Below are 27,053 nucleotides of genomic sequence, written 5' to 3'. Positions count from 1 at the left end.
CCAAACGATAAGAGTAATAATATATAATACTTCAATAACATAAATCAATGATTATATGTATGTACAATGATGCGAGGGAATCTTTAATAAATTCTTATTTTTACAGAAATAAAACTGAAAAGGAGATAAAATTTACAAAGAGGAAACAGAGCTGTAGTAAATCAAACGTGCCGCAAACTTCTAATGCTTTTTTAATGCACACTATATTTCTTAAAAATCTACTTTATTGTTCGCATGCAGATTAATCACAACTAATGTCCAAGAATCTCCAATTCAAAAATCTGTTTAGATTTATAGATTCTATGGATCTAAAGATTCTAAGGATGCATGGAATGTAGAATCGCAAGTACTTATTGCAATTTATATTCTTATAAAGCATAAAAGATTAATGAGTCAATTATATTTTGTAACTCGAGTTTTTAAAACTTAAGCTACAAAAACTGCTATTAGCGATAATTGGAAAGAGGATATTTTCATTTCTCATTATCTCCATACACATTCAAATGACTTGCTGTCTATCATTATAGCACAGTTTATTCTTACGTCAGCTTGTATCACTATACAACAGCTTTCTTAAAATTTTAATTGTTAGAAATTATAATCCACGTTTGTAAATTCAAGAAACGAAATCTCCTTGTAATCTACACAAGTGAATAATTTCATAAATTATGACTCGTGCCAACTGACAAAAATATATTCGGCTATCATAATCGCTATGTATTATATAAATAAGCTATCATCTATCACCGATAACATTTTTATCACATTTTAGTCTTGTGTCGATTTTCGCTACTAAATGTGGCCGTTCGGCTCGGCCTACCTCGTGTCGCCGTGTTCCTCCGCACCATTCCGGTGGGGGCGTAGGTCCTGCCTCGGTTTGAGGACAGGGGTCAGCCCCCATTTCTCGATGAACTCGATGCGGGAAATCTTGGCGCTTCGCGGCGGTTACGAGAGGGGGCGAGTCCCCCTCCCGAGCCCCATGCCACCGGAGAGCGGTGCACCCCCGCACAACACGCACCCTTCGATGGTCCCACCCCGCCACCCTCGCCGCCCTTCTCCACTCTTCTTTGTTCTTGCTCACACTATCTCCCGCTCCTTCTTCTATATACGCGCTTTTTCCAGCCGTTCTTTCCTTCTCATTACATAACAATCTCTTCTTCGTGAAATTCTCTGTCACGGATGTCACTGTACATAACCACGAAGATGCTATCCAACACAAAATCACCAAATTATCGAGATCACCAATGATCACTTGTGATCAGGTAGTTAGCGGCGACAGCGCAGAACGCACGACCAAAATGGCTGCTGCTCCTGCTGCTGACTATGTCTGTTCCTCCTGGCTCTTCAACCCTTTCCTCTCGCTTCTCACTCTTGTCAGCTTTTCCTTCTTCTTTCTCGTCTTCGTCCTTCTCTAGATTACTCGATATTTTTGCTTCTTTCTTCTCGGCTCTTTCAATTCTCCTCACGATCTTTCATTTCGGTCTTACCCACCCTTATCGCGTTTCGCGCCCTGCTCCGAGGGAAGACTCCGATGTGGGAGAACGCTTGGCCGGGCGAGGTAAACGGTGCTGCCCAGGATCAACTAATGCTGATGTCCTCGCACATTTTGCCAATCATTGTCGATTACTAACGTTCCACGACGGAGACAACCATCCGCGCCAGATCGAGTGAAACGGGCGACGGATCGTCCGTCCAACCCGCCTCGGATTGATCATTGTCAGGAGCAGAGGGAGAGCGTGTTCTCTCGCGATGACGACGACAACGCCTTTCCGGAGCCTCACTTCACCGTGCTATCTCCGTAATCTCGAGCGACTGTACTCTCAGCACCGCCGCCAACCACCGGGAAGGCCGCGGCTTCGTTCGCGCACGCACTTCTCCGCGAGAACTGACACTCGTGCGCGCTGGCACCACCGTCCGTCCGTCTATCGGTCTGTCCGTCCACCCGCCCGCAGCTCAGGCCACTCTCTCCTCTCTCGGCTCCGCTCGCTCTTCCCTCTCTTCTCTCTCGCCCACGTCGTACGGCGCTCGTGCTCGTGCTCGTATACCTACGGAGCCGAGGAGCCACGAGGAACGACCGGAGGGGAGGCCAGCGAATGTTCTCTCGGCTCCACCTTCGCGCTACGCCGACGGGAACTCGTCTGAAGACACCGCACCGTGCCAAGCTCCCTTTTCATTCCTCACCTCTCTTACTCCACCGATCGTTTCTCTCTCTCTCTCTCTCTCTCCTCTTCTTCCTCCTGCCGTAGCTAGACAGAGGTGGTGGAGGTCGCCAGTGGTGGGAGCACGACGCATAGAGGAGTATCGCGAATCGAAGATAGAAGCGACTCGCTTCCGCCGTGCCTTCTTCCTTGTCTCGCGCGCGCTTCGCTCACTGGAGCGGCCAGAAAGCTGCGCGTGTCCCCCTGCGCGCGAGGATGTCCTCTCTTCCTTTCACCACCCCATGTTCCGAAAGCGGCTACCTCTGTCGCTACCCCTCTCGTGCAAACCCTTCTCTTTCTGTTCCACTCACCCTACCTAGAACTGCACACGTCCCCGTGTTCGACCATGCCTTGTCATACCACGCTATTCCATGCCACGCCGCACTACACCGCACAGAACTGTGTCTTCACCACTGTCTCGTTTGTCCTGATCACGAAGTCTAGCGTGCAACCACAAGCGCGTATTTCCATGCATACAAGCGTCCGTTTAGGTATCTTCAGTTTCTTTTCTACGTAGGTTTTTTTTTAAAGTACCTTCAACTTAGACCTTTTATTTTGCGCACTACAGATTTTCTCAAGTTATCCTCTAATTCTTCATCTTGCTTCTTTTACATTTTCTGAATTATTATTGTATATTTCTTCAACTTTCCAATTACCATTAATTGAAAATGCATGTTACAAAATACGTATTATTTATAATTTTATTACTTATTGTTATTAAATTAGAACTACAAAGCAAGATTTTTTAAAAATAATCATTTTTTATAACGCATATAGCATATGTGTTATTATACAAAAATTTAATTAATATATACGTTACTCAGTAGTATATTTACAATAATATACAGTATAATAACGTCCTTGTTTTATTATAAGAAATTCTTTTATAAATAAAATACAAACTATTTTATCAGAGATAAAATCTTTCTCCTATTTATGTCAAGCTATTTTATTTCGTAAATAATACCAAAAATAAAATACCGAAAAGAATAGGCAATTGCTACAATACATTTATCTTCAATCTTATCATCGTTTCATTGAAGATAAAAACCAAGACCAAATGCACTCATAAAGTTAAAAAAGCAAATAAAATCCAGCTATATGTTCTAACATCTTTCAAATTTAATTTAAAAAACTATTTAACAAAACTATCTGTTTTTACAAACCATTCTAATTCAAACAGTCAACACGTTTTTGCTCATCCAACAATTTATCTAACATAACTTTACCTTAAGAAAGCCCGAGGTTTTAACTATCGGGCTGAAGAGATCAATGGTTGTTGCGTAATCAAACTGGGCAGCGAGGTACACCCCATCTCACTCCAGTGTGTTTGCAACCTACCCCGCACCTCTAGGTTTCTACTCTTCTCCCCCCTCTGCGGATAAGGCAGACCGTTCGTCGCAGAGGATGAGAGAAGGTTAACACGCTGCGAAAAAAGTGGGTGACTTGCGCGGGTGAAGGAGGCAATGAAGAAAAAGACCAGGAAGGGATGACAAATCGAGGACAAATGGGGTCCTCGTACCGGTGAATACGATACCGAGCAATGACGCCCGTTCTCACTGTCGTCGTTATCGTCGACAATGACCGATAACAACGATAATATTATGAGTTTCCATATCTACCTAACAAATGACTATACTAAAAGTCCAAGAAAAAAACAAACATATGTCGCATATTACTTCCGTTTGAATCTTTTTTTTTTTTTTTTGTAGAGTTATAGATCATAGGTAACCAATTTAAGAATCACTAGTACATAGTAAAATCGGTATACAATAATATGAATTCAAAATACATATGATACATATTATTATTAGTTGAAAAAGAAAAATAACTGCAAAAAGAGCAAAACCAATTTGACAACATTGTTTGTTCTCTAAATCACAATCAGTGAAAACTCGTCAAAATCAATGGGAATAGACTGACTTTCAGTGATATACTTAGAATCATTTACTGATTATCAATCAGTGAAATAAATACACTGACCTTTCAATGACTATACACTAATTCTGAAGTTAAAATTACTAAAAGACAGTGAATACTCACTGATTATCATAGTTTCAGAGTTAGATTATCAGATTTAGAGAGTGCTGTTACAATATATTGTGATTTAAAAAATTTCTAACAATTAATACTCATTTATCCGCACCTCAAGTAAATTTTAGCTAGACTTAACATAGACTAATCTCATAATTGTGCAAATAAATTGTGGCCTATAATTTGCAATATCAATTATTGGTATGCCAACACGGATAAAACAGATCTTAAAAGAAACATCCATACAACAAATATAATTAAAAATAAGAGGTGTATATTACTTATGCTACTTCAAATTAATTCTTTAAAGAAAAAAAATTTAATTCCATAAATTAAAAGTTTAACTTTTAATTTTTCAAGATAGATTTACATTTTTATTAATCATTATATACCAACAAAAATTTATTAAGATGTACTATTCATCATAAAATCAAAAAATTCATCATTTAATTTCTCAGCGCATTGAAAATTTAATAAATGCTGATCTACTGACGTTTGTCGAGTTGCACCGTTCAACTTCACGATCTGGCGCATCTCCTTCCGTGACTCATACCAGCTAGCAAGCAACGAAACGACCTACATACTCGACTAACGTACCATTTCGCATAGACGAAAGCCTCGTGAAAGTTTCCCTCCATACAATTCCCAGAGTGAAAGAAAATAATAGTCGCATGTGGCAGTTGCAATGTAACAACATTGATCTTCCCTCCTCTCTCTTGTTTTCTCTTTCTTTCTCTCCCTTCTCTCGTGGTCTTGAAATCTTTGTACAATCTTTTATTCATGTCAATCTTCTTATTTTTAGTTAAAAAATTTTAGTTTAGTTATATATATGTATAATCTCAATAACTAATATAAGAAATAAGTAAAAATTAATGCAACTATATACTCAGGATCCTTTATTCTCCTTCTAGCACTTAACATGCTACACGAATAATAATTTCGGTTATCAATGAATATTTTAATTAATCTTGTGATTTTTCCTATATTAATAAACTTTTATTTTATGTTCATATTTTCGTCTATTTAAATAAAACCGCTAAAAAAATAAAAAAATAATAATAGAACAAAAAAATATAAAAAACTGATTTATTTCACATAGCAGAAAAATGAGATTACATAGCCGATATTTAATATCTCTTTTTCATCCAATTCTCTAAGTCACTTGTACCATAATTCTCCGTTTCCACACAATTTCATTCTTCTAATTATATAGTGATGTTATTCTATTTTATTTTTCCAATATTCACATTCCCTGGTCTAATTTTCTCTCTTTCTTCTTTCTCTCTCTCTCTCTCTCTCTCTCTCTCTCTCTCTCTCTCTCTCTCTCTCTCTCTCTCTCTTTCTCCTCTCTTACTCTTCATTTTGTCTTTCAATAACATTTTGTTATCGACAATAAAGCCTGTTTCTTATCTTTTTTATGTTGATTATATTATTTCGATTACACGACTTTTCTTTCTTTTTGTCACGCTATCTTTCTCACAATATCTTCTTTTCTCAATTTTCTCACCTACATCTCATTTCTCGATTTGTCCTCTCTCTGTTTTGTCGGATCTCTTCTCGTTGCACTAACCGCACGCAATCAATACAACCCCCTCCATATCTCGTACTCCTACCTCAAACCTCCATCCCGAACCACTACCCTTGATTCTGACCCACCAATCTCACAACGCTACCACCCTTATCATAGCCACTTCTTCCCTCTTCTATTTTATTTTCTTTGATTCGTAGCACATTTTTTAGCACGTGTATAATTTCATATTAATTTATTATTAATATGTAAAAAACTTTAAAAAAATAAGATAAACTAAGATAAATTGAGCTTATCATTTTCTTTTTTATCACTTTATCTATTTTATACCTTTGTTGTTTTTTTCTATATTTCGAAATTCCCGCAAGTCTCCCTAATTCTCAATATCTCCTTTCTTCATTTTTTCTTGATGAGCTTTCGTTATGACCGAATCATCTAATTCACTAAAAATCTTACCAAAAAGCTACCATAAAATCAAAGTCAATATGTTTATCATAAATACATGTCAACTTATAAATATAATTGTACTACTTGTACAGTAGTGCACTGTCACACAGTAAATAGTAAGTCAGTCGCGAACAAGACAAATATAAATTCATTTATTAGTATGATTAACAAACTTTCATATATTTCACAACCAGTTCAATAAAATATTCAATCTCTTCTTTATACTGAAAATCGGGTTCGCAATTATTATATGAGCGGAAATCACATCCGAGGAAAAAAGCGCCGCGCGGCACTTATCACGAATGAACTTTTCTGAAGAGTTTTCTTGCGTGCGTTGTGACAATTTGCAGATCCTACACTAAGTAAGCTAAGACCGTTTCAAACTAGAACGTTTTGTAGAAACATAGTAAAATGAACAAAACCATGACGTGACATTCAGTTCTTAAAATTGGCAAGACTAATAATTTACGCTGTTCGAAAAAGAGAATATTCTGCACATATATTAATTTAAAAACCAATTATTCTGATTTTTTTTATGTTACACATATTAAATCCATTAGAATCAAGGTGTTACATCCCATGTAAATTAGCATAATTAAATTATAGCATCAAGAATAGTTAATTTAATAAATTCCGAACTGTACTGTTACTCTATTCGTCTAAATGACGGCTAATAAAAGTTGCAACATGCATAATTGAATAATCCATTGGAAACGAGTGATTAAAACTTTTTTCACTCAATCGAACATTGTTAATTATGAAGTGCTCGGGGAAAGGAAGGAAAGACTCGACGGGAAGTTCTTTGTGAGAAACATAAATGTTAACGTTGAATAAAAAGCAACATGTCTGTTTGAGAATAACGAGAGATCATAGAAATTAATTTTCCTTCCCATTCGTGCAAAAAAACTAAAGAGATTAACTAAAAGGGAAAGACACGTAGAATCACTCTTCCTTCTTTCTTCTCTTACTTTTGCTTTCAGTTTCTTTAATTTGTGATTAACAAAATCATTGTAAAAAATTTGATATGCTTCATAAAGCAAGAAAAATAATAAAAGTTTCTTGAAAAACAAATGAAATAAACTTGTAATTATTTCATTATTGTTAATATGTCAATAAGGATAATATATAAAATATCACTATTTATTAAATAGAACAAATCATTAATAATGCGTGCAGAGAATTATGATAATTTTTGTAATTATGTATAAAAATGAGTTAAATATTGCAATTATAATTTTATTCAAATTGTAAACATTACATCTCATAATTTTTCAAAATATCTGAAAGAGATGCACATGTTAAATATATTTTTTTTTACTTTGTGTTTTTAATAATCGAAGGGAAACAGTGATCCATCGGAATGTACCAATAAAATTTGCGGTCGAAAGTTAAGATATGTCGATAAATATCTGCATATTTAGGCCACCGGAACACGATCTGCAACGCGACGTGGAGTTGGGCCAAAATCATGTAAGTTGCGGAACCAGGCCTTATCGTCCTGAAGATGGCGTAACTTTAATAGTTGTAATTAAGTCAATGCAATTTCATAAAATTAAAATACACACTCATTTAATCTTTTATCTAACTCATACAGATACATGCGGCGCAAAGAATCTCTGTTTAATACTCAATACGATAAATGCAAGAATTCAGTATTATCCTAATCCTCTCCCCTTTTAAAATTTAATTCTTAAAAATTTAAGTCTTCTACAAAGGTGTCATGTTTAGACAAATATCCTGGTAAAACAATTTCCTCTAAGAGCGTGGTAAAACAATTTCCTCTAAAATCCACCTCTAAGAGCAATAAATTTATTTCAAACAAAGATTCACTATTAAGAACCGCTTGCGTTAAGACAATGGGAAAATACGTGTATCACTGGGTGCACTCGACGATTGATCTCAATAAGAGCTCCTCTAACGACAAGAGTGTTGGAGAAAGCCATATTCTGAGCAACAGGAAGTTAAACGAGCTGAAATAATACAGCCAACTATGACTCTGTTGTACGTTTTCACGTTTTATTCGTTGTAATACAACTCCAATAAAATACGGCTTTATTATAATAATCAGAATAAATTAAATTGTTTGTCTCTCTCTCTACTCTTCCTGCCACTTTATTATTACGTCCTACGTTAAGTAATCTACTACATTTTACAGATATGTTTTGGTGTGTTATTTTATAATATATCACATCCTGAACTTCAAGCATATCAGTCGAAATTTTTTCGCGCAACATGCGGGTAACTGTAACTGTTCGTTAGCGACGACCTCAAATCAGGGTCATTCTGGACGTTTTCATTGATGCCGCGCGGCGTATTCACATGGTAACTAGAGTTAACCGCTCCCATCGAGTCAGAGAAGTATAGAAGTTGACCTAGATAACTGTGCTTGCGACCTGATTTGTCTCTTTGCCGAAGCTGGTGAATGGATCCGACATGACGCACGCACCACCTCATGGTCTCTCTCTCCCCTTTCTACCCTCTTTCCTCCTTTCCTCCCTTCATCTCTCTTCGTTTATTTCTCCCTCTCTCCTTCGTCTCTCTTTCGCACGCATACACGTGTACTTAGCTTTTCTCTCTCAATCCATAACGTTATTTCCTTATGTAACGACAAGGAGATCCACGTAAGAGGCCTTCCTCGACGTAACTCCCGCCGCTATTTCCCAGCGCCATCATCGATTCACGTTCCCCAGCAATCACGTGTATGCTTACCACACTATAATGTTGTTATAATAGTACAATTATTGACGTTCTCTCGGTGTCACTCTCGTTTGATCAATCACAAATTAATAAATAAAAAAATTTACTTAAAAAAATTATTTTAAAAAATTAAATAAAAATTATTTTAAATTAATAACCTTACGACACATGTTTTACACATTATTTTGTTAATTTAATCAATTTTAGTGTCTTATTAAAATTTTGTATTCACTTAGCCCTAATAATATGTTTTTAAATTATTTTTAGAATTTTCATTAAAAAATTTCTTTACGTGTAACTCTTATGGTAATACAACTCTCAGATATTTACTTCCCTATATATTAAAAATCTCTGAATCTTTCAAATAATAGATGGAAATATAGGAAATAAGATAATTAACATCATCGATAGAGAAAAATTAAAGCAAAAGATATCTATATACATATAATAAAATAAGAAAGAAAAAAAAGTGTTAAATTCATGGAATTAAATGGCACTTGATGGACTTCATAATTTATTGCGAACACGGCCGTATTTCGCATTCGGTAGATGACGTCATTGACGTGTCGTGCGAACTGGTATAATGATACGTGTCGAATTACTGACCGTTCTCAGTGAAGAATTGCTAATTCTTTCGACCTCGCAAAAATAGAGAATTAAATGTGAATTTGTCAAATAATATATGTTCTTTAGAAATGCAAATCTAAAATGCGTTAAATGATTGTACGTAAATGTTTTTTTTTTTTTAACAAAATTTTTAAACAAAATGTAACTCTTTTAAACGTACTGTGCGTATTTAAACATATTAAACGTATTGTATTAAATACGTTCCAAACGAGACTTCTTTGAATAACCGTAAGAAAAATTCTCAAAATGCGATCTAATTGTAACAGATGGTTCCACATCTACACACATAAATTACCACCTTCTCATCTTATTCTCTAGTAATAACTGAGCAAATTTATTAATAATACCGTAAGAATGTTACGTATCACGGCTATCTACCGCGGAGAGCAAATATTTGTATTGCGCACATGTTTATAATTGTTTCCACGAAAAAACCTAAGAAAGAATTTTCCATTGAAACAAACATTAAAACAATTTCTAAAATCAAAATGTTTTATAAAGAATTAAATTATCCTCATTTATTGTTAAATGTAATGTGTTTTTTTCAACGACAAATGAGAAAAAAACGTGAGAATAATAATAGAATAGAAGAATCAAATTTAAATTCGTTATTATATTTATGTACATTCTATACATAGACATTCTATACATTGTTTTTTTATTTCTATATGATTAGAGAAATAAGAGATTATTGCGCAAACATTATCCTTGTTATTAAATTTTGATATGTCAAATTGTTATATTTTTTCCGATTTCAAGATAATATTTCTCTATAACATCAAAGTTATAAGGAAAATCTGTATCTTTTTTTTTTTTCAATATTGAGACGCATTCAAAAATTTCGCATTAGTCCCGCAATTCGATCGATAGGCTGACGCGAAGGTCTCGATGGCAGTAAATAAGAAGGGATATCAACGATGTAAACAAAAAGGCGCATACTCCGCGAACTTTTTCAGATCGCCATTAAGTGTGACTCTATTTACCATTTTACCGCAAGATGGCGACAAATACTAGTCAATTTTCGCTGCTCTTATCGACTTTACCGCATCAAGTTATCTTGTGTCACCCACGTTGTGTGCAGACTATAAAATTGTTTCATTAGTAGAGTATGTAAAAAAATCGACCGATCATCGAGTTCAATTTTCATATTGTAGAGAATGAGAACCGAATCTGTGAAAATATATAGCAGAGTTTTTTTAAACATATTAAATCTATATTAAATCCAAAGCATTTTTTAAAGCCAAAACCATACAAGAGTTTTCGGACAAATATAATGAATACTAGAACTAAAAGTAGTTTACAGATTTCAATTGCTTTATTTATTCTTTTGGCACATATTTTATTTTGCCTAATTCCAATGTTGAATAAAAGTAAATATTGAAATCAGACGAAATCAGATGTTAGCGAAATCGGGCGCTGATGTCCGCGATTTCCGGCGAATTTGCCGTGCAAACTTCAACCGGATATTACCGGGAAGCTGAAGCGTACTATGTAAATATGAGTCTGACGAGTGTACAAACAAGCGAGCGTTATTTTTCCAAAACGCTTAGAGCTAAAAAGAAAGGTGAGATAAAGCGTATTCCATTTTTACAGCTATAATTGACATGCCAACCAGAATCTAAATGTAAATTTGTTTTATAAAACAATTCAATTACGTTGGAAATTTACATTTTACACAACTTTTTTGGTAGATTTTATCGAAACTAGAACAAATTCACTTTGACTAGTTCGACTATAGTTTCCACCAACATTTGTAAGATTTTAATACATCTTCTATTAATCGAGATAATTAACGTTCATATAAACATATTTTCAATAAACTTTGCAAAATGCGAAAAATGTTCTTTGTTCTTTTTGTTTTATTTTAAAAAATTCTTAGTACGCACAGTCCTATTAAAAACACTTTTCGAAATATCGCAATAAGTGAAAGATTATGCAAAGCAGATTTGTAGCACGATATTATTTACAGTGTTCCTTACAAATAATTAATTGGAACTTTGAATAAAATTTAGTTATTAATTCTGGAAAGATATATGCCTTATCTTTTTAACGCTTCGTATACAAAGCATTCAGGGATTAATGCAGTCATACGTGACATGCAGTTGTATGGGATGACAATATGATGGGAAGAGGCAAGCAGGAGTAGAAAACGAGGGTGCACGCAGGCATGGAAAATATGTCGTGAATAACTATGCCTCAACGGATCGATGAATATTCCAGTCACACAGGAGAAAACTGTGAATTGTGTGTGTTTACTTATGAACGATATCTATAAAACATTTCAAACAAGTAACATAGTACAAATAACTATATTTTTCAAAAAAGGAGTTAGAAGAGACTCTTCACTGTAGCAAAATAATGAAACTAAAAAGTTTTAAATTCAAAGATTAAAAAGATTTGGAAAATTCATTATTTGAAAGACGTGTCGCTTGTTTAATATGAAACAAAAGATGATAAAATATACATATATAATTGTAGCAAATCTCCATGTTTTCAAAATATAATTCTAATTGTATAAGTCTACAAAGAATTGTTCTTACCTTAAAACATTTAATTATTTAGATATTCCATAGAAATATTCTATTTCATACATTTTTGTAAATACTAAAATGTATATGTATCACATTAAAATTCCAGGAATAATAAGGTATAAAGTTTACAAATAAATATTTTTAACAAAATTTCATAATTTTGATTTTAATAAATTCCAAAAATATGGAGACAAATCACTATTTAAACAACTTCATATTTTTGAATATCTCTAATAGATACATATTAAGACTGTCGGTAAAAACGAAACCACTGTTATTCTTCCGTTACTATATCTTAAGACACTGTTCCATCGATATTATACAGCACACTACATTTACATTACTATCATTATGTTTTACAGAGACCTCTTATATGTTTTAAAATCGCGCGGTATCAAGAAACGCGGTAGCATCCGGCGCGCACGCCAAGTATAGTCTTCCTAAAGTATATCCTCTCATAAGTGATATGCAACAGCGTATCCTTTACAGAAAGGAGAACGTTCCTCTGAAAATAAATCATTGCTCTTTTTAAAAAAAAATTTTAAGTATATTGCAATGTTTCCTTTCACATAATATCCTTTCAATATCTTGAACAAAATATTTTCTTTCTAGAAACAATTTTTAAGATTGTGTCTTTCAAAAGTATTCAATTTGAGTACCATCAAAATTATTTTACGCCAATTTGATTTTTTGAAAAATTCAGAGCAATTATTTTTTGAAATATTCAGAGCTAATGTGTAATCACAAGCACTTTCCGATTAATAGATGCATAGAATAAATCAAACAATGTGTATCAAAGATATTTCAAAAATATTTCAAAGATATAGATAATTAAAATAATTCTCGCTTCCTAAAATTAACATTTCCTTTCATTTTTCTCCGAAAATAAATAATCACTGTACATTGTAGATATTGTAAAATACTGTTTGAAGTATAACAGGAAGGTAATTTGTTTTTTTCCGAATGACAAATCTTGCCACGTACATTTGGCAGCCGTTTTTAATTGATCTCGATCGCTTCTTCATATCTTTTTTCTTTTGTTTCTCTTCTTTTTACAAACGCATGTGAAAAGCATAATTTCGAGAGACAGAAAGCAGAGGCAATTTTAAAAGTTTCTAAACAGCGTGTCAAGTGTTATTGCTAACTTTGCCGATTCTTATTCATTTTATCACCTTCCTTGGCTTCGGCTATTTTACAGCATCACTCGTAATAAGGTACAAAAATAGAAAGTAGGCAATCAAAATATTTTTATTAATTTCGTATGTGCTCGAAGGCCGTTCAATTTGATATCAGAAATCAATTATCTAACCGATAGGACAATTGCTTGCAATCCCGTGTGCGTAAAGATATCAATCCATTACTTTCCTTCTTTCTTCGCTTTTCTATTTGCCGGAAAAAAATTAAGATTTATAAGATCTTCATTATGAATACTACAGTATTATAATGCATGTAAATATAAATGACCGAGATACCCTACATTAAGTTGATACAAATTAATTATTAAATAACCGCATGCCGCGTTCGGGTCAAATATTAATTTCTTCTTATGTTTTTCATACAGTTTATGAATTATTTTACTTATCCTCATGAAATTATGTCTGTGTAAATAGAACACTATTATTTCCGCTACATTTAAGTTTACTATTCGCGGCGTCGTACGTCGATTTAATTACTGCCAAGAGTAACATCGGTCCAAACTCACTACTGCAGTACAATAAATCCTCGTCCTCTACTTTTTTGAAAACAAGAAACATGACCTTTATGTTTAGTACTTTGGCAATGCTACGCTGAGAATTCTGTTGCAAACCACTTCCTGTCACCCATCAAAATAAGAATAATTTCGATTATTCCTTTTAATGCTTAAAATGTCCAATTTTAAATAAAATACTAATAAACTATTACTTAATTTCACCTTCCTTAAATGTTTTTAATATTATTTCAATACTTAAATATTAACGCAATAAAAATTTCATAGATTAAGAACAAATTAGAATTATTTTGATTACGATAAATGTCTGCACACTGACTCTTGTCGGTGATAACTTCTCTTATACTACTGTTTTCCAAGTTTCTAATCGAGTACGGAGCAGGAATTGTGCGCAAGATATGAGTTTCATATATTTATAACGACGGCTATATTTGTTGCGGTCTTTAAGGTAAAGCGCGCAAATGACGTCCGCATGGCGCAACAACGGCAGAAGTTTTCTTCCCGGCGCGAGATGAATTCTTAAACGTGTGGTACTCATCGTTCCACGTTGACGTAGTTAAAATGAGGGTGCATATATTTATAGCTTCCCATTCGGGTATGCCCGTACAAGTTAATCCTTACAATCCCCATAAGCCTCTATTTATTGAAAGAAAAACCTCCATTTCTTTCACTCACATTGCTCAAAACACGCCTGAATTTTTCTGAAAATTCTCGGTAGATCAATGTTGGTATTAGAGCTATGTCTTTTACTCAATGGGACAAATTCATTTATATAATAATATTAAAAAATATATCTATATTACAAGAAAAAAAAGAAAATGATATTAAATTTTATCAAAAATTATTCCCTTTATAATCACTATTAGAGACATTTTCTAGTCCTCATGACATGTCTAAAATACCCTCAAATTCTTCTGTCATAGAACCCGTTTTTTTCTCAAAAACGCTTGCCTCTTCTGAAACTCACATTTCACGTTGCCGATGATCGGAGTGTCTGATGTGTCGATCTTCTGAAATGCCATAAATGCCAGCTACCGCGGCCATAACTTGGTCTCCACGAGTGCTGGCAATCTAGAGAGTCTTATCAGGCTCATAATCTTCCTGTTGGACGCCGTTACGAGCGCCGATTCCAATCCAGCATCATCGTGCACTGAACACCTCAATCGTATGGACGTTTTTAATTTTAGGATATCTAAATGAGTACTTGCTCGTGACGTGATAAACGATATACGTACTTTCATAAACCGATTGAGACTTTCTTATTTAAATTCTAAATATATATTCGAGTTTTAACACAGCTCATATCAAACGAAGTCTTAATATAAAAATTCTGAAATCAAGTTAAATTGCGGCACAACGTTATACCTTTTATCTTTCATAAAATCCACCAGCAATTTTCTAAAATAGATATTTTTGTTAATTAAGATTTAAAAAAGATCTAAAAATGTATTCGAACGTAACAGCGTAATGATATATCGGTAACGTCGATCTACATTTGTCAAGGTCATTTTATCAAACTTTATTGCTCATTTTAATTATCGAAAGCTTCTTCCCGAGTATATGTTCTGCTTTGAACTATAAGCAGCGGAAACGAATATAAAGAAGTGCGCAACAAAAATTGAAACAGGAGTTTTTTAATATTATTCTAGATATTTATTACCAATGGACAGTTTCATTGTTTACTACATAGAAATAGATATCTATAAACAGGCACGAGATAAAGAGAGAAAGCTTTATTTTTATATTCTCTTAAAAAATAAAATAAATATACAAATACCATTGTAGATTAAAAATTCAGTTTGAAGCTTGACACAGATTAACCCATAAGAAACGGTCAAACTATTCAATTTTTCTATCACGATTTACCACATTTTATCAAAAGCAATCGCGAATACATAATGTCAATATGAAAGCAACAGAAAACCAAATGGATTCGCAATTTAAACATACTATTCGTTCCGATTTCACGATGTCACTTGCTTCTCTTCGTGGGTATAACATGAATTTTCATCGACTGATTTTGATCACAAAAGCATGTTATTCTTGGTACAGGGCGAAACAAACTTTTATCTAAAAACTTCGCAATTTTTTCATTGTTTAAATGAAATGTCTTCAGTAGAAATGCGTACAGAAAAATGTTATTGTACACGACTCGCAAACGAATAAAATAGTTCATGTATGTAGTTCAAATTTGTAATAAAAATTTTTTAGAAACACTATTTCTAATATCTTAGCATATTAATAAAATATAAAAATTGCTATTATATAACTAAGTAAATAGGCTCAAAATACAACAGCGGAAAATTGATTATCGGTGCGTTAATGAGAGTCAGACACTTACGATTAAATCAACTTTGATCATAAGTACAACGGCACGTAAGTTATGCCATTGTGCGTCCATACACGTGGTTCGATCGGCCATGACATATTTTCATCGTCAGCGCGCGTTTATACTCGCGGAAATTGTAGAGTCGCGATGCCGATGTCGCGACTGATTGACGGCGAAATTGCAATCGGCTACCTCGGCAGAACAAACAAGAGGACTTCCTTAGCTTTCCCCTAACTCAAAAAGAACATGCGTGTCCATTATAGAACACGCACTAACTTCAACATATGTTTCGTCCAAACTCCAAATTTTCTGATATTTTTTTAATGAAAATAAAAATATAAATTAATATTACGATATTAATAGATTACGGCAATTACAAGTAAACATATAAAAAAGTCATGCGTGTCATTAGAAAAAAGAATTGTCTTAGAAAGAATGAATAAGCGATGCATAGTTACATTGCTATGTTTATTGTTGAAATCAAATAAAGCGCTCGAGCACAAGATGCAATTAGCCGATTCGCATCACTGAACTGCGAAGTACATTACACACAATGAATAGAAGCGACGAACAGAAGCATTCTGTTAATCTGACATGCTCTGAAGAGTCCGAATACTCGGAAACAAAGAATACTACACCGAAGAAAAGATATTCTTTAATTAAAAAAAATTTTTACGTAAGATTTTTAATCATAGAATCAATTTAAATCGACATGCGTAAGTATTTTCGAAACTGTTGAATGAAATCAAAATATGTTTCAGACAAAAGTTAAATTGTTTCAATGAGAATTTAATCTGACGTCCATAATTTTTTTGTGGAAATAAAGAGGTGGTGATATAGAAAACATACGATAAAGATCAACTTACTTTCTTTAAGTCATATATACGTTTGAATATGTTTTCAATTAATTTAAATAGAACATTCTGTACTTACATATAAAAAAATGTGCATCGTTAATTATATGATGTACAGAAAACATTGTCTCATTATTTGTCATTTACAATCTTTTCTTCTTTCATTACACAGAAGAAAGATTAATTACTTATAACTCGAAAATTAACGATATTTCTCAAGAAAGAAAATATGTACATATGCTAAAAAAAACGAATCATGGAAATTCAACAAAGCAAATTAGTCTGTATCTCACTACCATTCTCCAGCAAATTACGCAATGCTGCATAATTCGCACGCGACAATGAGCTAAACAATGCGCGTTACAATCTCTATACGCGCATTCAAGGTAATTTGCATGAATGACGACCGCTTTCTTTTGTTTTCTCTTCTGATTAACGAAACCGATGATTATGTTCTCACTGTAATTTGCGCGTCAGTCAATGACGAGCTTTGCTATTGATCGGCCATTGAAAGTTAATAAATAATTAACGGCGCGGAAGTTTTGCCTTCGCGGTAAGCAACTACCAAGCCACGAACACACAAGAGAATTTCCCATTAAAAAAATAACCAATTTGTTAATATAAAAACACGCTAGAGATTAAACGGCAGAGATCGCGCAGAATTGCGGATCCGGTGTAATACAAGATATCGCTGTTGCGGTCAACAAGCTATAGACTTCATTCCCATTACGTATCGAGCACGTCCGCTTACGGGATCGTATCCGATAACGAAAACGTGAGGCCGTCCGAATTTAAGAACTGCAGAGTCGCGTGACCGTGCGATACGATTTGTCAACCGATAAATAAATCTTGTATTAAATCGCATTCATTCTGCGGATCGTATTTTGCTGTCGTAGTTTTAATTAGCGCGCAAAATGCCTATATTAAATGGTCGGCAACCGTATCGAGTATCGCGAGTATGAAAGCCGCCTGGCGATAACGTCGCCGTTTCACGCACGATAAATGTCTCTCGCACGAGATAGTTACCTATAAAAATACTTCAAGCAAGGTAAAAAAAATTACTTCATTCTACTGATAATTATTTTTGGTTTATGATCTAAAGCTTGCATTAAAATTGTTGGCGGATTCCAGTGACTTTGGTAATTGTTAATTTAGCACAGAATAATAATATTCCTTATGTGATCGTAAGTGCATATTGTCTGTTTTCAGTATTCGAAATCATTATCGTTTATCACGGTTAACATTAAGTTAAAATCTTTACCAGAGATAATTCACGATCACAATCATTGAGCCCAGAACGATACACGATGCACGCTTTCAAACCAATCCACTTGCACGAATGTTTTATTCGATTTATTTGAATTATGCACCATCGAAGAGCAACTTCACAAGACCTTTCCATCAAACGCACTCCTGATTGCGAACAGTAAACGAGCTCAACATTATATATATACACGTGTTAACACTTACTTTAAAAAAAAAAAAAAAAAAAAAAAAACAACATCTGTGCGCGATTGTTTCATTTCGTATAGATTAACCCATTTTCGTCTGAATTTTTTATCTGCTCTGACGTGTGCATCGCGATATTGTCTAAGGTAAATTACTACAGGCTAATTTTGAATGATATCTCTTGCTCTCTATGTCTTACGCGTCTGATATTTTTCTCTTTTCATTTTGTTTCGTTTACTAAAAATCACCATAGATATTAATTTGAGATTTATACATTATGCCAACTGTTTGAACATTATGTCGAAATACTATTCCAGATGAAAAGAGCATAAAAGAAGAGTGAAGTTAGGAAGAAAACGGGTTAATCACGCAGAGCGAATGAAAGCATCCCTTCTCGCGAACGCACGCCCGATAACTGTGATAATCGCGACGATACTCGCAGAAGGTGGCAAGAAGATAACCGGCCGACAGCGTAGCTTGCCTTGGTTCGTTGAAAGCGCGTGCCACGCTGTCCTTCTAAGTCCACCCTAGTTGCTTCCACTACCGCGACACAATCGCCCCCCACTAACGATCTCCATCCCCGCATCCCGAACGCCATTTCTACCCTTTGGGGGGCGACCCACGGGGCGCCTCTTGCGTCGCTAGCTCGATATTCCTTCCGCACTTGTGCACCAAAGGCAATCAAGTACATCCACCGGTTTCCCGCAGAAATCCAAAGAAAAGGAAAAAGGCGAGAGCAAAGGCGAAGTAGCAGTACGTTTGCATCGGCGATCAATCAGAAGTGGGATCGCGACGTGAATTGTGAGTCCGGCAAGTAAATCGCTCATATTAGTCAATTTAGTTGTATGTACGTAATGAACCCTTAAATAAAATAATTTCTGCAATAATTTCTTCTTAGAATTATCGAATTAATAAACTAATATAAAATTAGTAAAAAATTGGCTCGACAGACTCTCTTCACTATTGTTATCATTATGTTATGTGAGACAAATGGCGGCAGAAAAATTGATAGATTTAGCTTGCGAGTAACGCGTGCCCATAAGAAGCCGCGGTATCAAATTGCCACGACGTTCGCACAACAGTCTGAGAAGTACAGGCTTTCGGTGGATGTTATTGATACAAATAAATTTAGTCTCGGCTGTATTTCCATCGTCTATTAATATCGGCCAATATCGATAGTCCGACTATAACTTCACCGAGGTCTGGTTCTTACAAACTTAATGCGTGCCATGCATTAAATATATATCCTTGATAAGGATGGAATTTCAAACGCAATTTTCTTTCTATAATCTTTCCTTTCCTATGTTTCTTCTCTATTATTTTAAAATATTTTTAACATAAAAATAAATAAACGAGAATTATATAATCATGGTGAATAATAAAGCATGAAAATTTTATATTGTTACAAAATTATAAGATTTTGTAAATTCGTGATTCAATAAAATAAACATTTGCACTATTAGCAAAGGTTAAAATTATTTTTCGAAAAATCATAGAAATTCGAAGTATGTATTATAGATTTTATAATCTCGAAACGCTCGTTGTCCAATCATTGAACACTTGCAAATAACTAATAATAAGTTTAATATAAAATCCAAGGACGAATAAGCACACCTATATATGGATGTACGGTAAAAAATGAGCTTATTTCCGCTTCCGAATAACATGGCAAATCCTAGTGCATGAGAAGAACACATCCTTAATAAAAAAAATTTTTCTAATCTTTTCCGTTCCGATTTTTTTCAATGTTTATGATGTAAATTGCTATCATGTCATACGAGATGCGACACGCATCAAATGGACGTCTTTATTGATCAACAATATAAGCGGTGACGTAAATTCGGCCACGGAACCAAGCGAAAGCTGTCTGTCGCGTGGGTGTGTTAGTCGCCATTGACTCGAAGAATAAACGCGGAAATGCGGATACCGGGCGCATTTGCCAGTTTGCGCGTAAGACCGTTAGCGGCAAACACCGGCGTTAATTAGACTTCCGGAATAAGTTTGATGCCAGCGTCGCCCACTTGCGTTCGACAAATATGCGAATATCTTGCTTGACATACGATATCATCTATAAAATTAAATTGATGAACGTGTTATTGACTGGAGCTCCTTCCAAGTTTTAGAATTTGTTTCCAAGTTTGTTATATAATATGTTATATAATAACAAATTTCCAAAGCATTTTGTATCTAAAGTACGTTGTATTATCTTAAAAATAATCGTAAATTTTTAATTAAGTTCGTTTTTTAATGAGTGCGAGATATAACAGTGCATACGGAAATAAATTCAATTTCACCCTTAAATAATTATATTTATGCATAGTTAGACGATGCTCATCATATTTCTTTGTATGTTCAAAGGATAAACGAGCAAATCTTAAATGCCAAGACATGAAATAAATGTGTAAATTCGCTTTTACGTTTAAGTAGATACTACCGTTTTCAGGCAGAATATTATGAATCTGCTCGGTCAGCAAGAGTTGCAAAGGTATATCCTACCTTAATGTTTTTTTTTCGCGAGTACTTTTTTACTTTCAAATTTGAAAGGCTTAATCAGCAAAATATAAAATTTCAATTAATTAATAACTCCAACACTGAACGTCAATTTATGTAAAATAATCAGGAAAGTCGTTTTCTCCATAAACAAACCTTGTGTCCAACAAGTAGCAACATAAATTCGATTTCACGAATGGTTACCTCAGTGAGTGGATACACAGATACAGACAGAGCAAATACATTCGTACAGATAGCCAATACAGATACCTTTGCGGCAAGACAAAGTAACCGTGTCCGTAGAATGGCGGACAAGTATTATAGATATGTATGTACACATAGGTAGACAAACTGGAATTTCCCTAGTCCGCACGCGACGGACAATATTAAAAATAAAAAACTTCTATTACATAACAAATGTACAAAAATTATTTTAGTGCATTGCATATTTTATTATATTATTAAATACAAAATTACTCGATAGAATTCTTTCGATATAATTAATTGATAAGATTTTACAGAAAATAATGTATTCAAATTTTTATTTGTGCATTACTACAGCTCGGATTTGCCCCCCCCCCCCCCTCTCTCTCTCTCTCTCTCTCTCTCTCTCTCTCTCTCTCTCTCTCTCTCTCTCTCTCTCTCTCTCTCTCTCTCTCTCTCTCTCTCTCTCTCTCTCTCTCTGCACATTACTCATTTCTTTCCAGCCAAGATATGTTGCGCCATCCGTCCAGGCGAAGGTCAGGATTTCCTTCGCAAAATTGTCGATAATGCAGTTACCATGCAGCGTGTACGTCGGATCGTTTATCGATTTCGGCACCCTGTGACCTATTTTTCAATTGAGCTCGAGAGGAACTTTCGTAAGGACACAAATCAGGCGCCCTTTTTGACAAGTGCGAACAATCGCGAGGTTTCTTAAAAAAAATGAGTTACTGTAAAATCTTTTTCATTCTTCACGCACAACAAAGTATTGTAACTATATTACGTGCCCCTCAAAATCATAAATCAACTTATAAATTTAATTTTTTTTATTGTTTAAAATAGTAAAGACATTGACTCTAATAAAGATATCTAATCCTTAAAGTACCATCAGAAAAAAGAATATCTTCTTGAGTACTCTCCATTCCAATCACTTTGTCCTATGTTTAAAGTAATTAAAAAATTTTTTTTTAATTCTTGAATATATATTAAAGTTTCTAGAAATGTCTTCGTTAAAAAAAAATAAAATGTATAATTTAATTATTGTACCTTTAAAATTTCGAAAAACTTTCATGGATAGATATCAGTTGGACATGGAACACTTATGATGGTTAGCTTAGAGATTCATTTCCGTAATATACAGTAATTAAAAGGTTAGATTAATTATAATATAATAAAAATTATAATTATAATTATAATTTTAACAACTTGAAAATTAATTAATACTTTCATAGGCTTATTATTAAATAAACTAAAATTATGTGTACATACACGCGTAACTTTTAATTTATTTAACCATAAGTTTATAAATATACATATATATATTTATTAAATTGTAGTTAACTTTTTGATTAATCGCATGTTAATAAAAATGTACATATTTAAAGATTAAAATCTACAAATGGACTCCCACCCAACCTGTATATGTATATGCTGAATATTCCTGAATAAACATTAAATAATATTTGAATTTAATAAATGGTAAAACCGTTCAATATGAAAAGTAGATTGTCGAAATGAAAAGTATAGTGGATCACACATATATAAAGAGACTTTATTGCAATCATGTTATTATTTTTGAAAAGTTCTAAAGCTAGCACTGCATCAGAGCAAGTGTATTATTACTTAATAAATTTGTTTTTTGCGATTTTTCACGATTAATTTTAGAAGGCCTTTGGTTTGCCAAGAATCTCAAGTGAAAAACCAACAGAACACCAAGGGAATATTGCACTAATCGTTACAAACAATCGACTAAACTATGTATATCGACCGAAGTTATTGTTTCGATAAATATACCATTATTTTGTGTGTATTTCAAAAACTACAGCCTGTTTTTAATAATCCTGTTGAAATTGATAAGTGTATCTTGATATCGATATATTTTAACGTTCTACTTGCATCAACATGACCTTTGTAAAATCGATTGAAGCGAATAGCGATGGTTGGTCAACGCAATTATCGGTCAGGAGGTAAATGAAACATCGAATTCAATGTCACTAAAAATCTACAATCACCCAAATATCAATATTAAATAAAAGATATATATATATATACATATATATATATATATATATATTAATAAAGTTAAATATAAAACTTTAAAAGTAACATGTGTACATGAGTAGCAAACTTTGATTAAATAACTTAATTAAGTTATTATTTCAAATTATTTCTGACAAAAAACAAAGTCTTGAGTGAAGACATGTAATTTAATTACCACATTTATTTTAGAGAAAGAGTTTAATTAACACGATGCGCGAGTGAAGTTATAATAATCCTTAAAACTTCGGCAGATCCGTCATTACGATAATTAGGATGGCCCACTTTGGAAAACGACACGTGGATATAGTTCGAGTGAGGACTTCCTCGCGATTAAGACGATTGCTACGAAATAATTGTAAATTGATTTCATTAAGCATCATCCACAATGACAAATTCTCATGTGATAAACATATTATGTTAATGTTACATCAATTTCTTTTGTGTAAGTTTTGAATTACATTGATTGTTGAAAATACTGTTACATATTTTCAAATATCTTTGTAATTGAAATACAAAAATAATTATAGATATGTTATCTATTAGAAATAAAATTTAAGCTCCTTTTTTAATAATTAAAGACTCATACAACAATTTGAGGACAATTTAAAAAATAAGAATAATTAGCAAGTATTATTTTATTATAAAGAAATATCGAATTTTCGTGCAAAAATTCTACATATTAATATACTTAAAATAATAAAGAGTAATAATATTTCTCAAGAGATTTTTATATGATCATTTTTATTAAATCTTTTGTGACAAATAAAATAAAGTTGCGATAAAATAAAACAACTAAAACAAATGCAACAATTAATGCGTGTACGTATGTACATACGCACACGTGGCAGACAGCTGGTTGTCAATCTCGGATAAATATGTTATGTAAACACATATAAGTGAAGGGAAACATATGAAATCCTCATTTAAATACACCTGGCTACCATTGTCGTTACAAATATGGTTAAAGCAGCGGAGATAAAATAGACAAATACTGACGAATTTTTATATTCTATCGAAATATCATTTTTTATTTATCGTTGCTTTGGTCTTGAAAGAGAGAGAGAGAGAGAGAGAGAGAGAGAGAGAGAGAGAGAGAGAGAGAGAGAGAGAGAGAGAGAAAGAGAGAGAAAGAAAAAGAGAGATGGCATTAGATGACAAAAATAAATTTAGAAAACGTATTCCTTAAAAGATGACAAAAATAAATTTAAAAAATGTGTTCCTTAAAAAATGACAAAAATAAATTTAGAAAATGTGTTTCTTAAAAGATTTTCAAAGATAGTGTATTATTTCACAAACACGTGTGTGTGTGTGTGTGTGTGTGTGTGTGTGTGTGCGCGCGCGCGCGCGCGCGCGCGTGTGTGTAAATATATTTCAAGATATTTTAATTTAAAGTATTAAAATATGAATTTAGAAAGTATAAAAATCTTTTTTTTTTTAATATCACATTTAAGAATCTGAAATTTAAATATATTAGAATAATTAGAATATCAACTCTTATTAAAAATTAAAAAATAATTTCAAAATTTAAAAACTTTGAAATTTTTGTAATAATAATTTTAATTAATTTTAATAATAACTTTTAAATTTATTTATAATAAAAATTTTTTAGAACAATCTTTTTTTAATCTTTTCGCATCATATTGTTTAACCTCTGTTACAACTATTTAATATTCTGATCTTCGTTTTTAATACACAATATAAAATAAATTAATGACGTCAAATGATAATCAGAAAATTGTTTATCACGTGGACTTTTTACGCCTTGCATCATACACAATGTCGTAGGCAGGGCGGATCCCAAGAGTGTTGCCCCACCCGTCGACACAAACTGTTAAAAACACGTTTCAAACCCGATTTCTCAAAAGCAGAAAGTTGTCTGAGTGAAATTATTTAAACAGTTATTGGTCACGGAAATACTGGCCAAGAGACAAGCTCACAAATTTCTTAAAATTTCTTGAAAAAATAAAAAAAGAAATAAAACTTTTGTTATGTCCTAAATAAAATTTTCCAAAAGATTAAATGGTTTTTCTCATTCAATAATCCATATCTCCAATAATTTTTTTTCTTTCTGAGCACCTTAAGTACATAAATAAATTTTTTAAGTTAAATGTAATGAGGTCGTTTATAGAATGAAACAGTCATATTTAATGCGCGCCGAAAGAGTTCAAAACAGAATCAATGGAGGCAGAAGAATGAAAACTACGGGGAAGAAAATAATAAGAAAAATGAAACTACCAATATACATGTTGGTTCGTTCATTCGTTTATCGTTTGTTCGTTCGTTCGTTTATTCATTTTATGTATATGTGTGTGTTTTGTGAAATCATGTGTATATAACCGTATGTATGTAGCTGTGTATGTAGTTGTGTCAGGATTCTATGATGGACTCACCCGCCAGCAACCAGGATCATCTGCATGTTGCATGGAGGCGGCCTCTTTGTTGCTTTTTCGCAGAGGGGTCAATCCGGAGCGGTGAGTCCTCTAGTTTGGCATGCGGTGACAGAATAGAGCTATAGAGTAGGTAACTAGAGAGATACCAGGAGGAAAAAGGTCACTACCTTGTTCAAAGTTTAAAGCCATACATAAATTCGACAAGTCTCACTTTTCTTTTTTCATTTACTTACAAAATGTTTTCACTTTTATAACAGACTATTTAAATTATATATATTTAATATATATAAACATATGGCAAACTAATCACTACAAGGTTTTAACTTAAATAGATTATTAAGTAGTTATATACAATAGATCAAATTTTTCAAAATATTAATATATAAATTTAATGTACTAATGTTGTTAAAAAATATTAATTTTACTTTGGTATGTAAACTAATACTTATTCATAACTTTGAACAAGATTTAAAAAAAGAAAAGTAATAAATGTAGTAATGAGAAGATTCAAAAATACTTTCTAAAACGAACTAGCATGAAAAATGAAGAGAAAAAATATTCAGAGGTTATTATTTAGATAAGAAAGTCGAACAGTAAGAAAAGAGGATATGATAAGAGGAATTAATAGAGAAGAATATACGTATGTATAAACAGAATAATTCGGAATTATACCATCTAAAGTTTCGATGACGTGTTAATCTCATTAAAATAAAAATAAACTGATTAAATCAAATTAATTTAAATTTTATTTCATTAAAATATAAATAACATGTTAAATGACTATAAAAAGTTTTTTATATAATATCTTTAATCAATAAATATTTTTTATACATAAAATATTCTAAGGACAAAAAGGTTAGCAAGATAACGTTCATAACTAAAAAGTTTTGGTAAACAAACTTTCAAGAATGTAAAAAAAAGTTTTTAATTTATTTAAAGTAAACAATTAAATTTTAGTTTAATACATTAATTTTGCCTCGACAAAATTTGATTAGAATATCTAAAAAAATTTTTATGAACTTTAAAAGAATATATTAAAGAACTTAATTAAATTAATAATTAATTTTTATTCTAATTTTTACATTATCTCAAATATTCAAACGCGTTACAAAATTCGTGTTCTAACACGTTAAACAGAATTTTCGTTGGTATGACCAAATTTTCCTGTCTATCGAATGACCTATAACAGGATTTCAACGTATAAGTTATTTTTTAATATACTTAAAGTTTTATATTTTATTAAAAAATGAAATATTCTATATAAAATTTTCTTTACATAAAAAATTATAAAAAATTACTACCTTAAATTATTGTAAATGATTGTTCTTCGCGATGAAATTATAACAAGAGTATATCTATGTATTATAAGGTTTGTAAATGTAAAGTTATTTTATTAATACAATTATTGCGAGAGATATATATTATATTTAAAACAAATGCTAATAAAAAGAACGCTGTAATTACACTAGAAAGTATTTAAAAGGACAGATTAAAAAAAGGGAAAGGAAAAAAGATGAGAGAGATAGAGAA

The 27,053-nt window shown here is 32.8% G+C and overlaps 1 protein-coding gene across 13 annotated transcripts in view; it reads right to left on the bottom strand.

The window, feature by feature from the left end:
* Positions 1 to 27,053, bottom strand: part of LOC105838359 (potassium voltage-gated channel protein Shaker) — an 88,262-nt gene that overhangs the window by 26,411 nt on the left and 34,798 nt on the right. For 5 of the 13 annotated variants that reach the window (XM_012683875.3, XM_012683876.3, XM_036287724.1 and 2 more), the window contains one exon: positions 25,524 to 25,613. The exons of 6 other annotated variants lie outside the window; for them this stretch is intronic. In XM_012683875.3, coding sequence (XP_012539329.1) covers positions 25,524 to 25,549 — 26 coding nt within the window. In that variant the 5' untranslated portion in view covers positions 25,550 to 25,613. Of the gene's footprint in view, positions 1 to 14,737; positions 14,929 to 18,214; positions 18,357 to 25,523; positions 25,614 to 27,053 lie in introns of those variants that run through there. 2 more of the 13 variants (XM_028192071.2, XM_036287713.1) reach the window with 2 other exon arrangements.

The sequence above is a fragment of the Monomorium pharaonis genome, chromosome 1, assembly GCF_013373865.1.
Source record: "Monomorium pharaonis isolate MP-MQ-018 chromosome 1, ASM1337386v2, whole genome shotgun sequence".
Lineage (NCBI taxonomy): Eukaryota > Metazoa > Arthropoda > Insecta > Hymenoptera > Formicidae > Monomorium > Monomorium pharaonis.
This window is presented reverse-complemented; position numbering and strand designations above follow the sequence as displayed.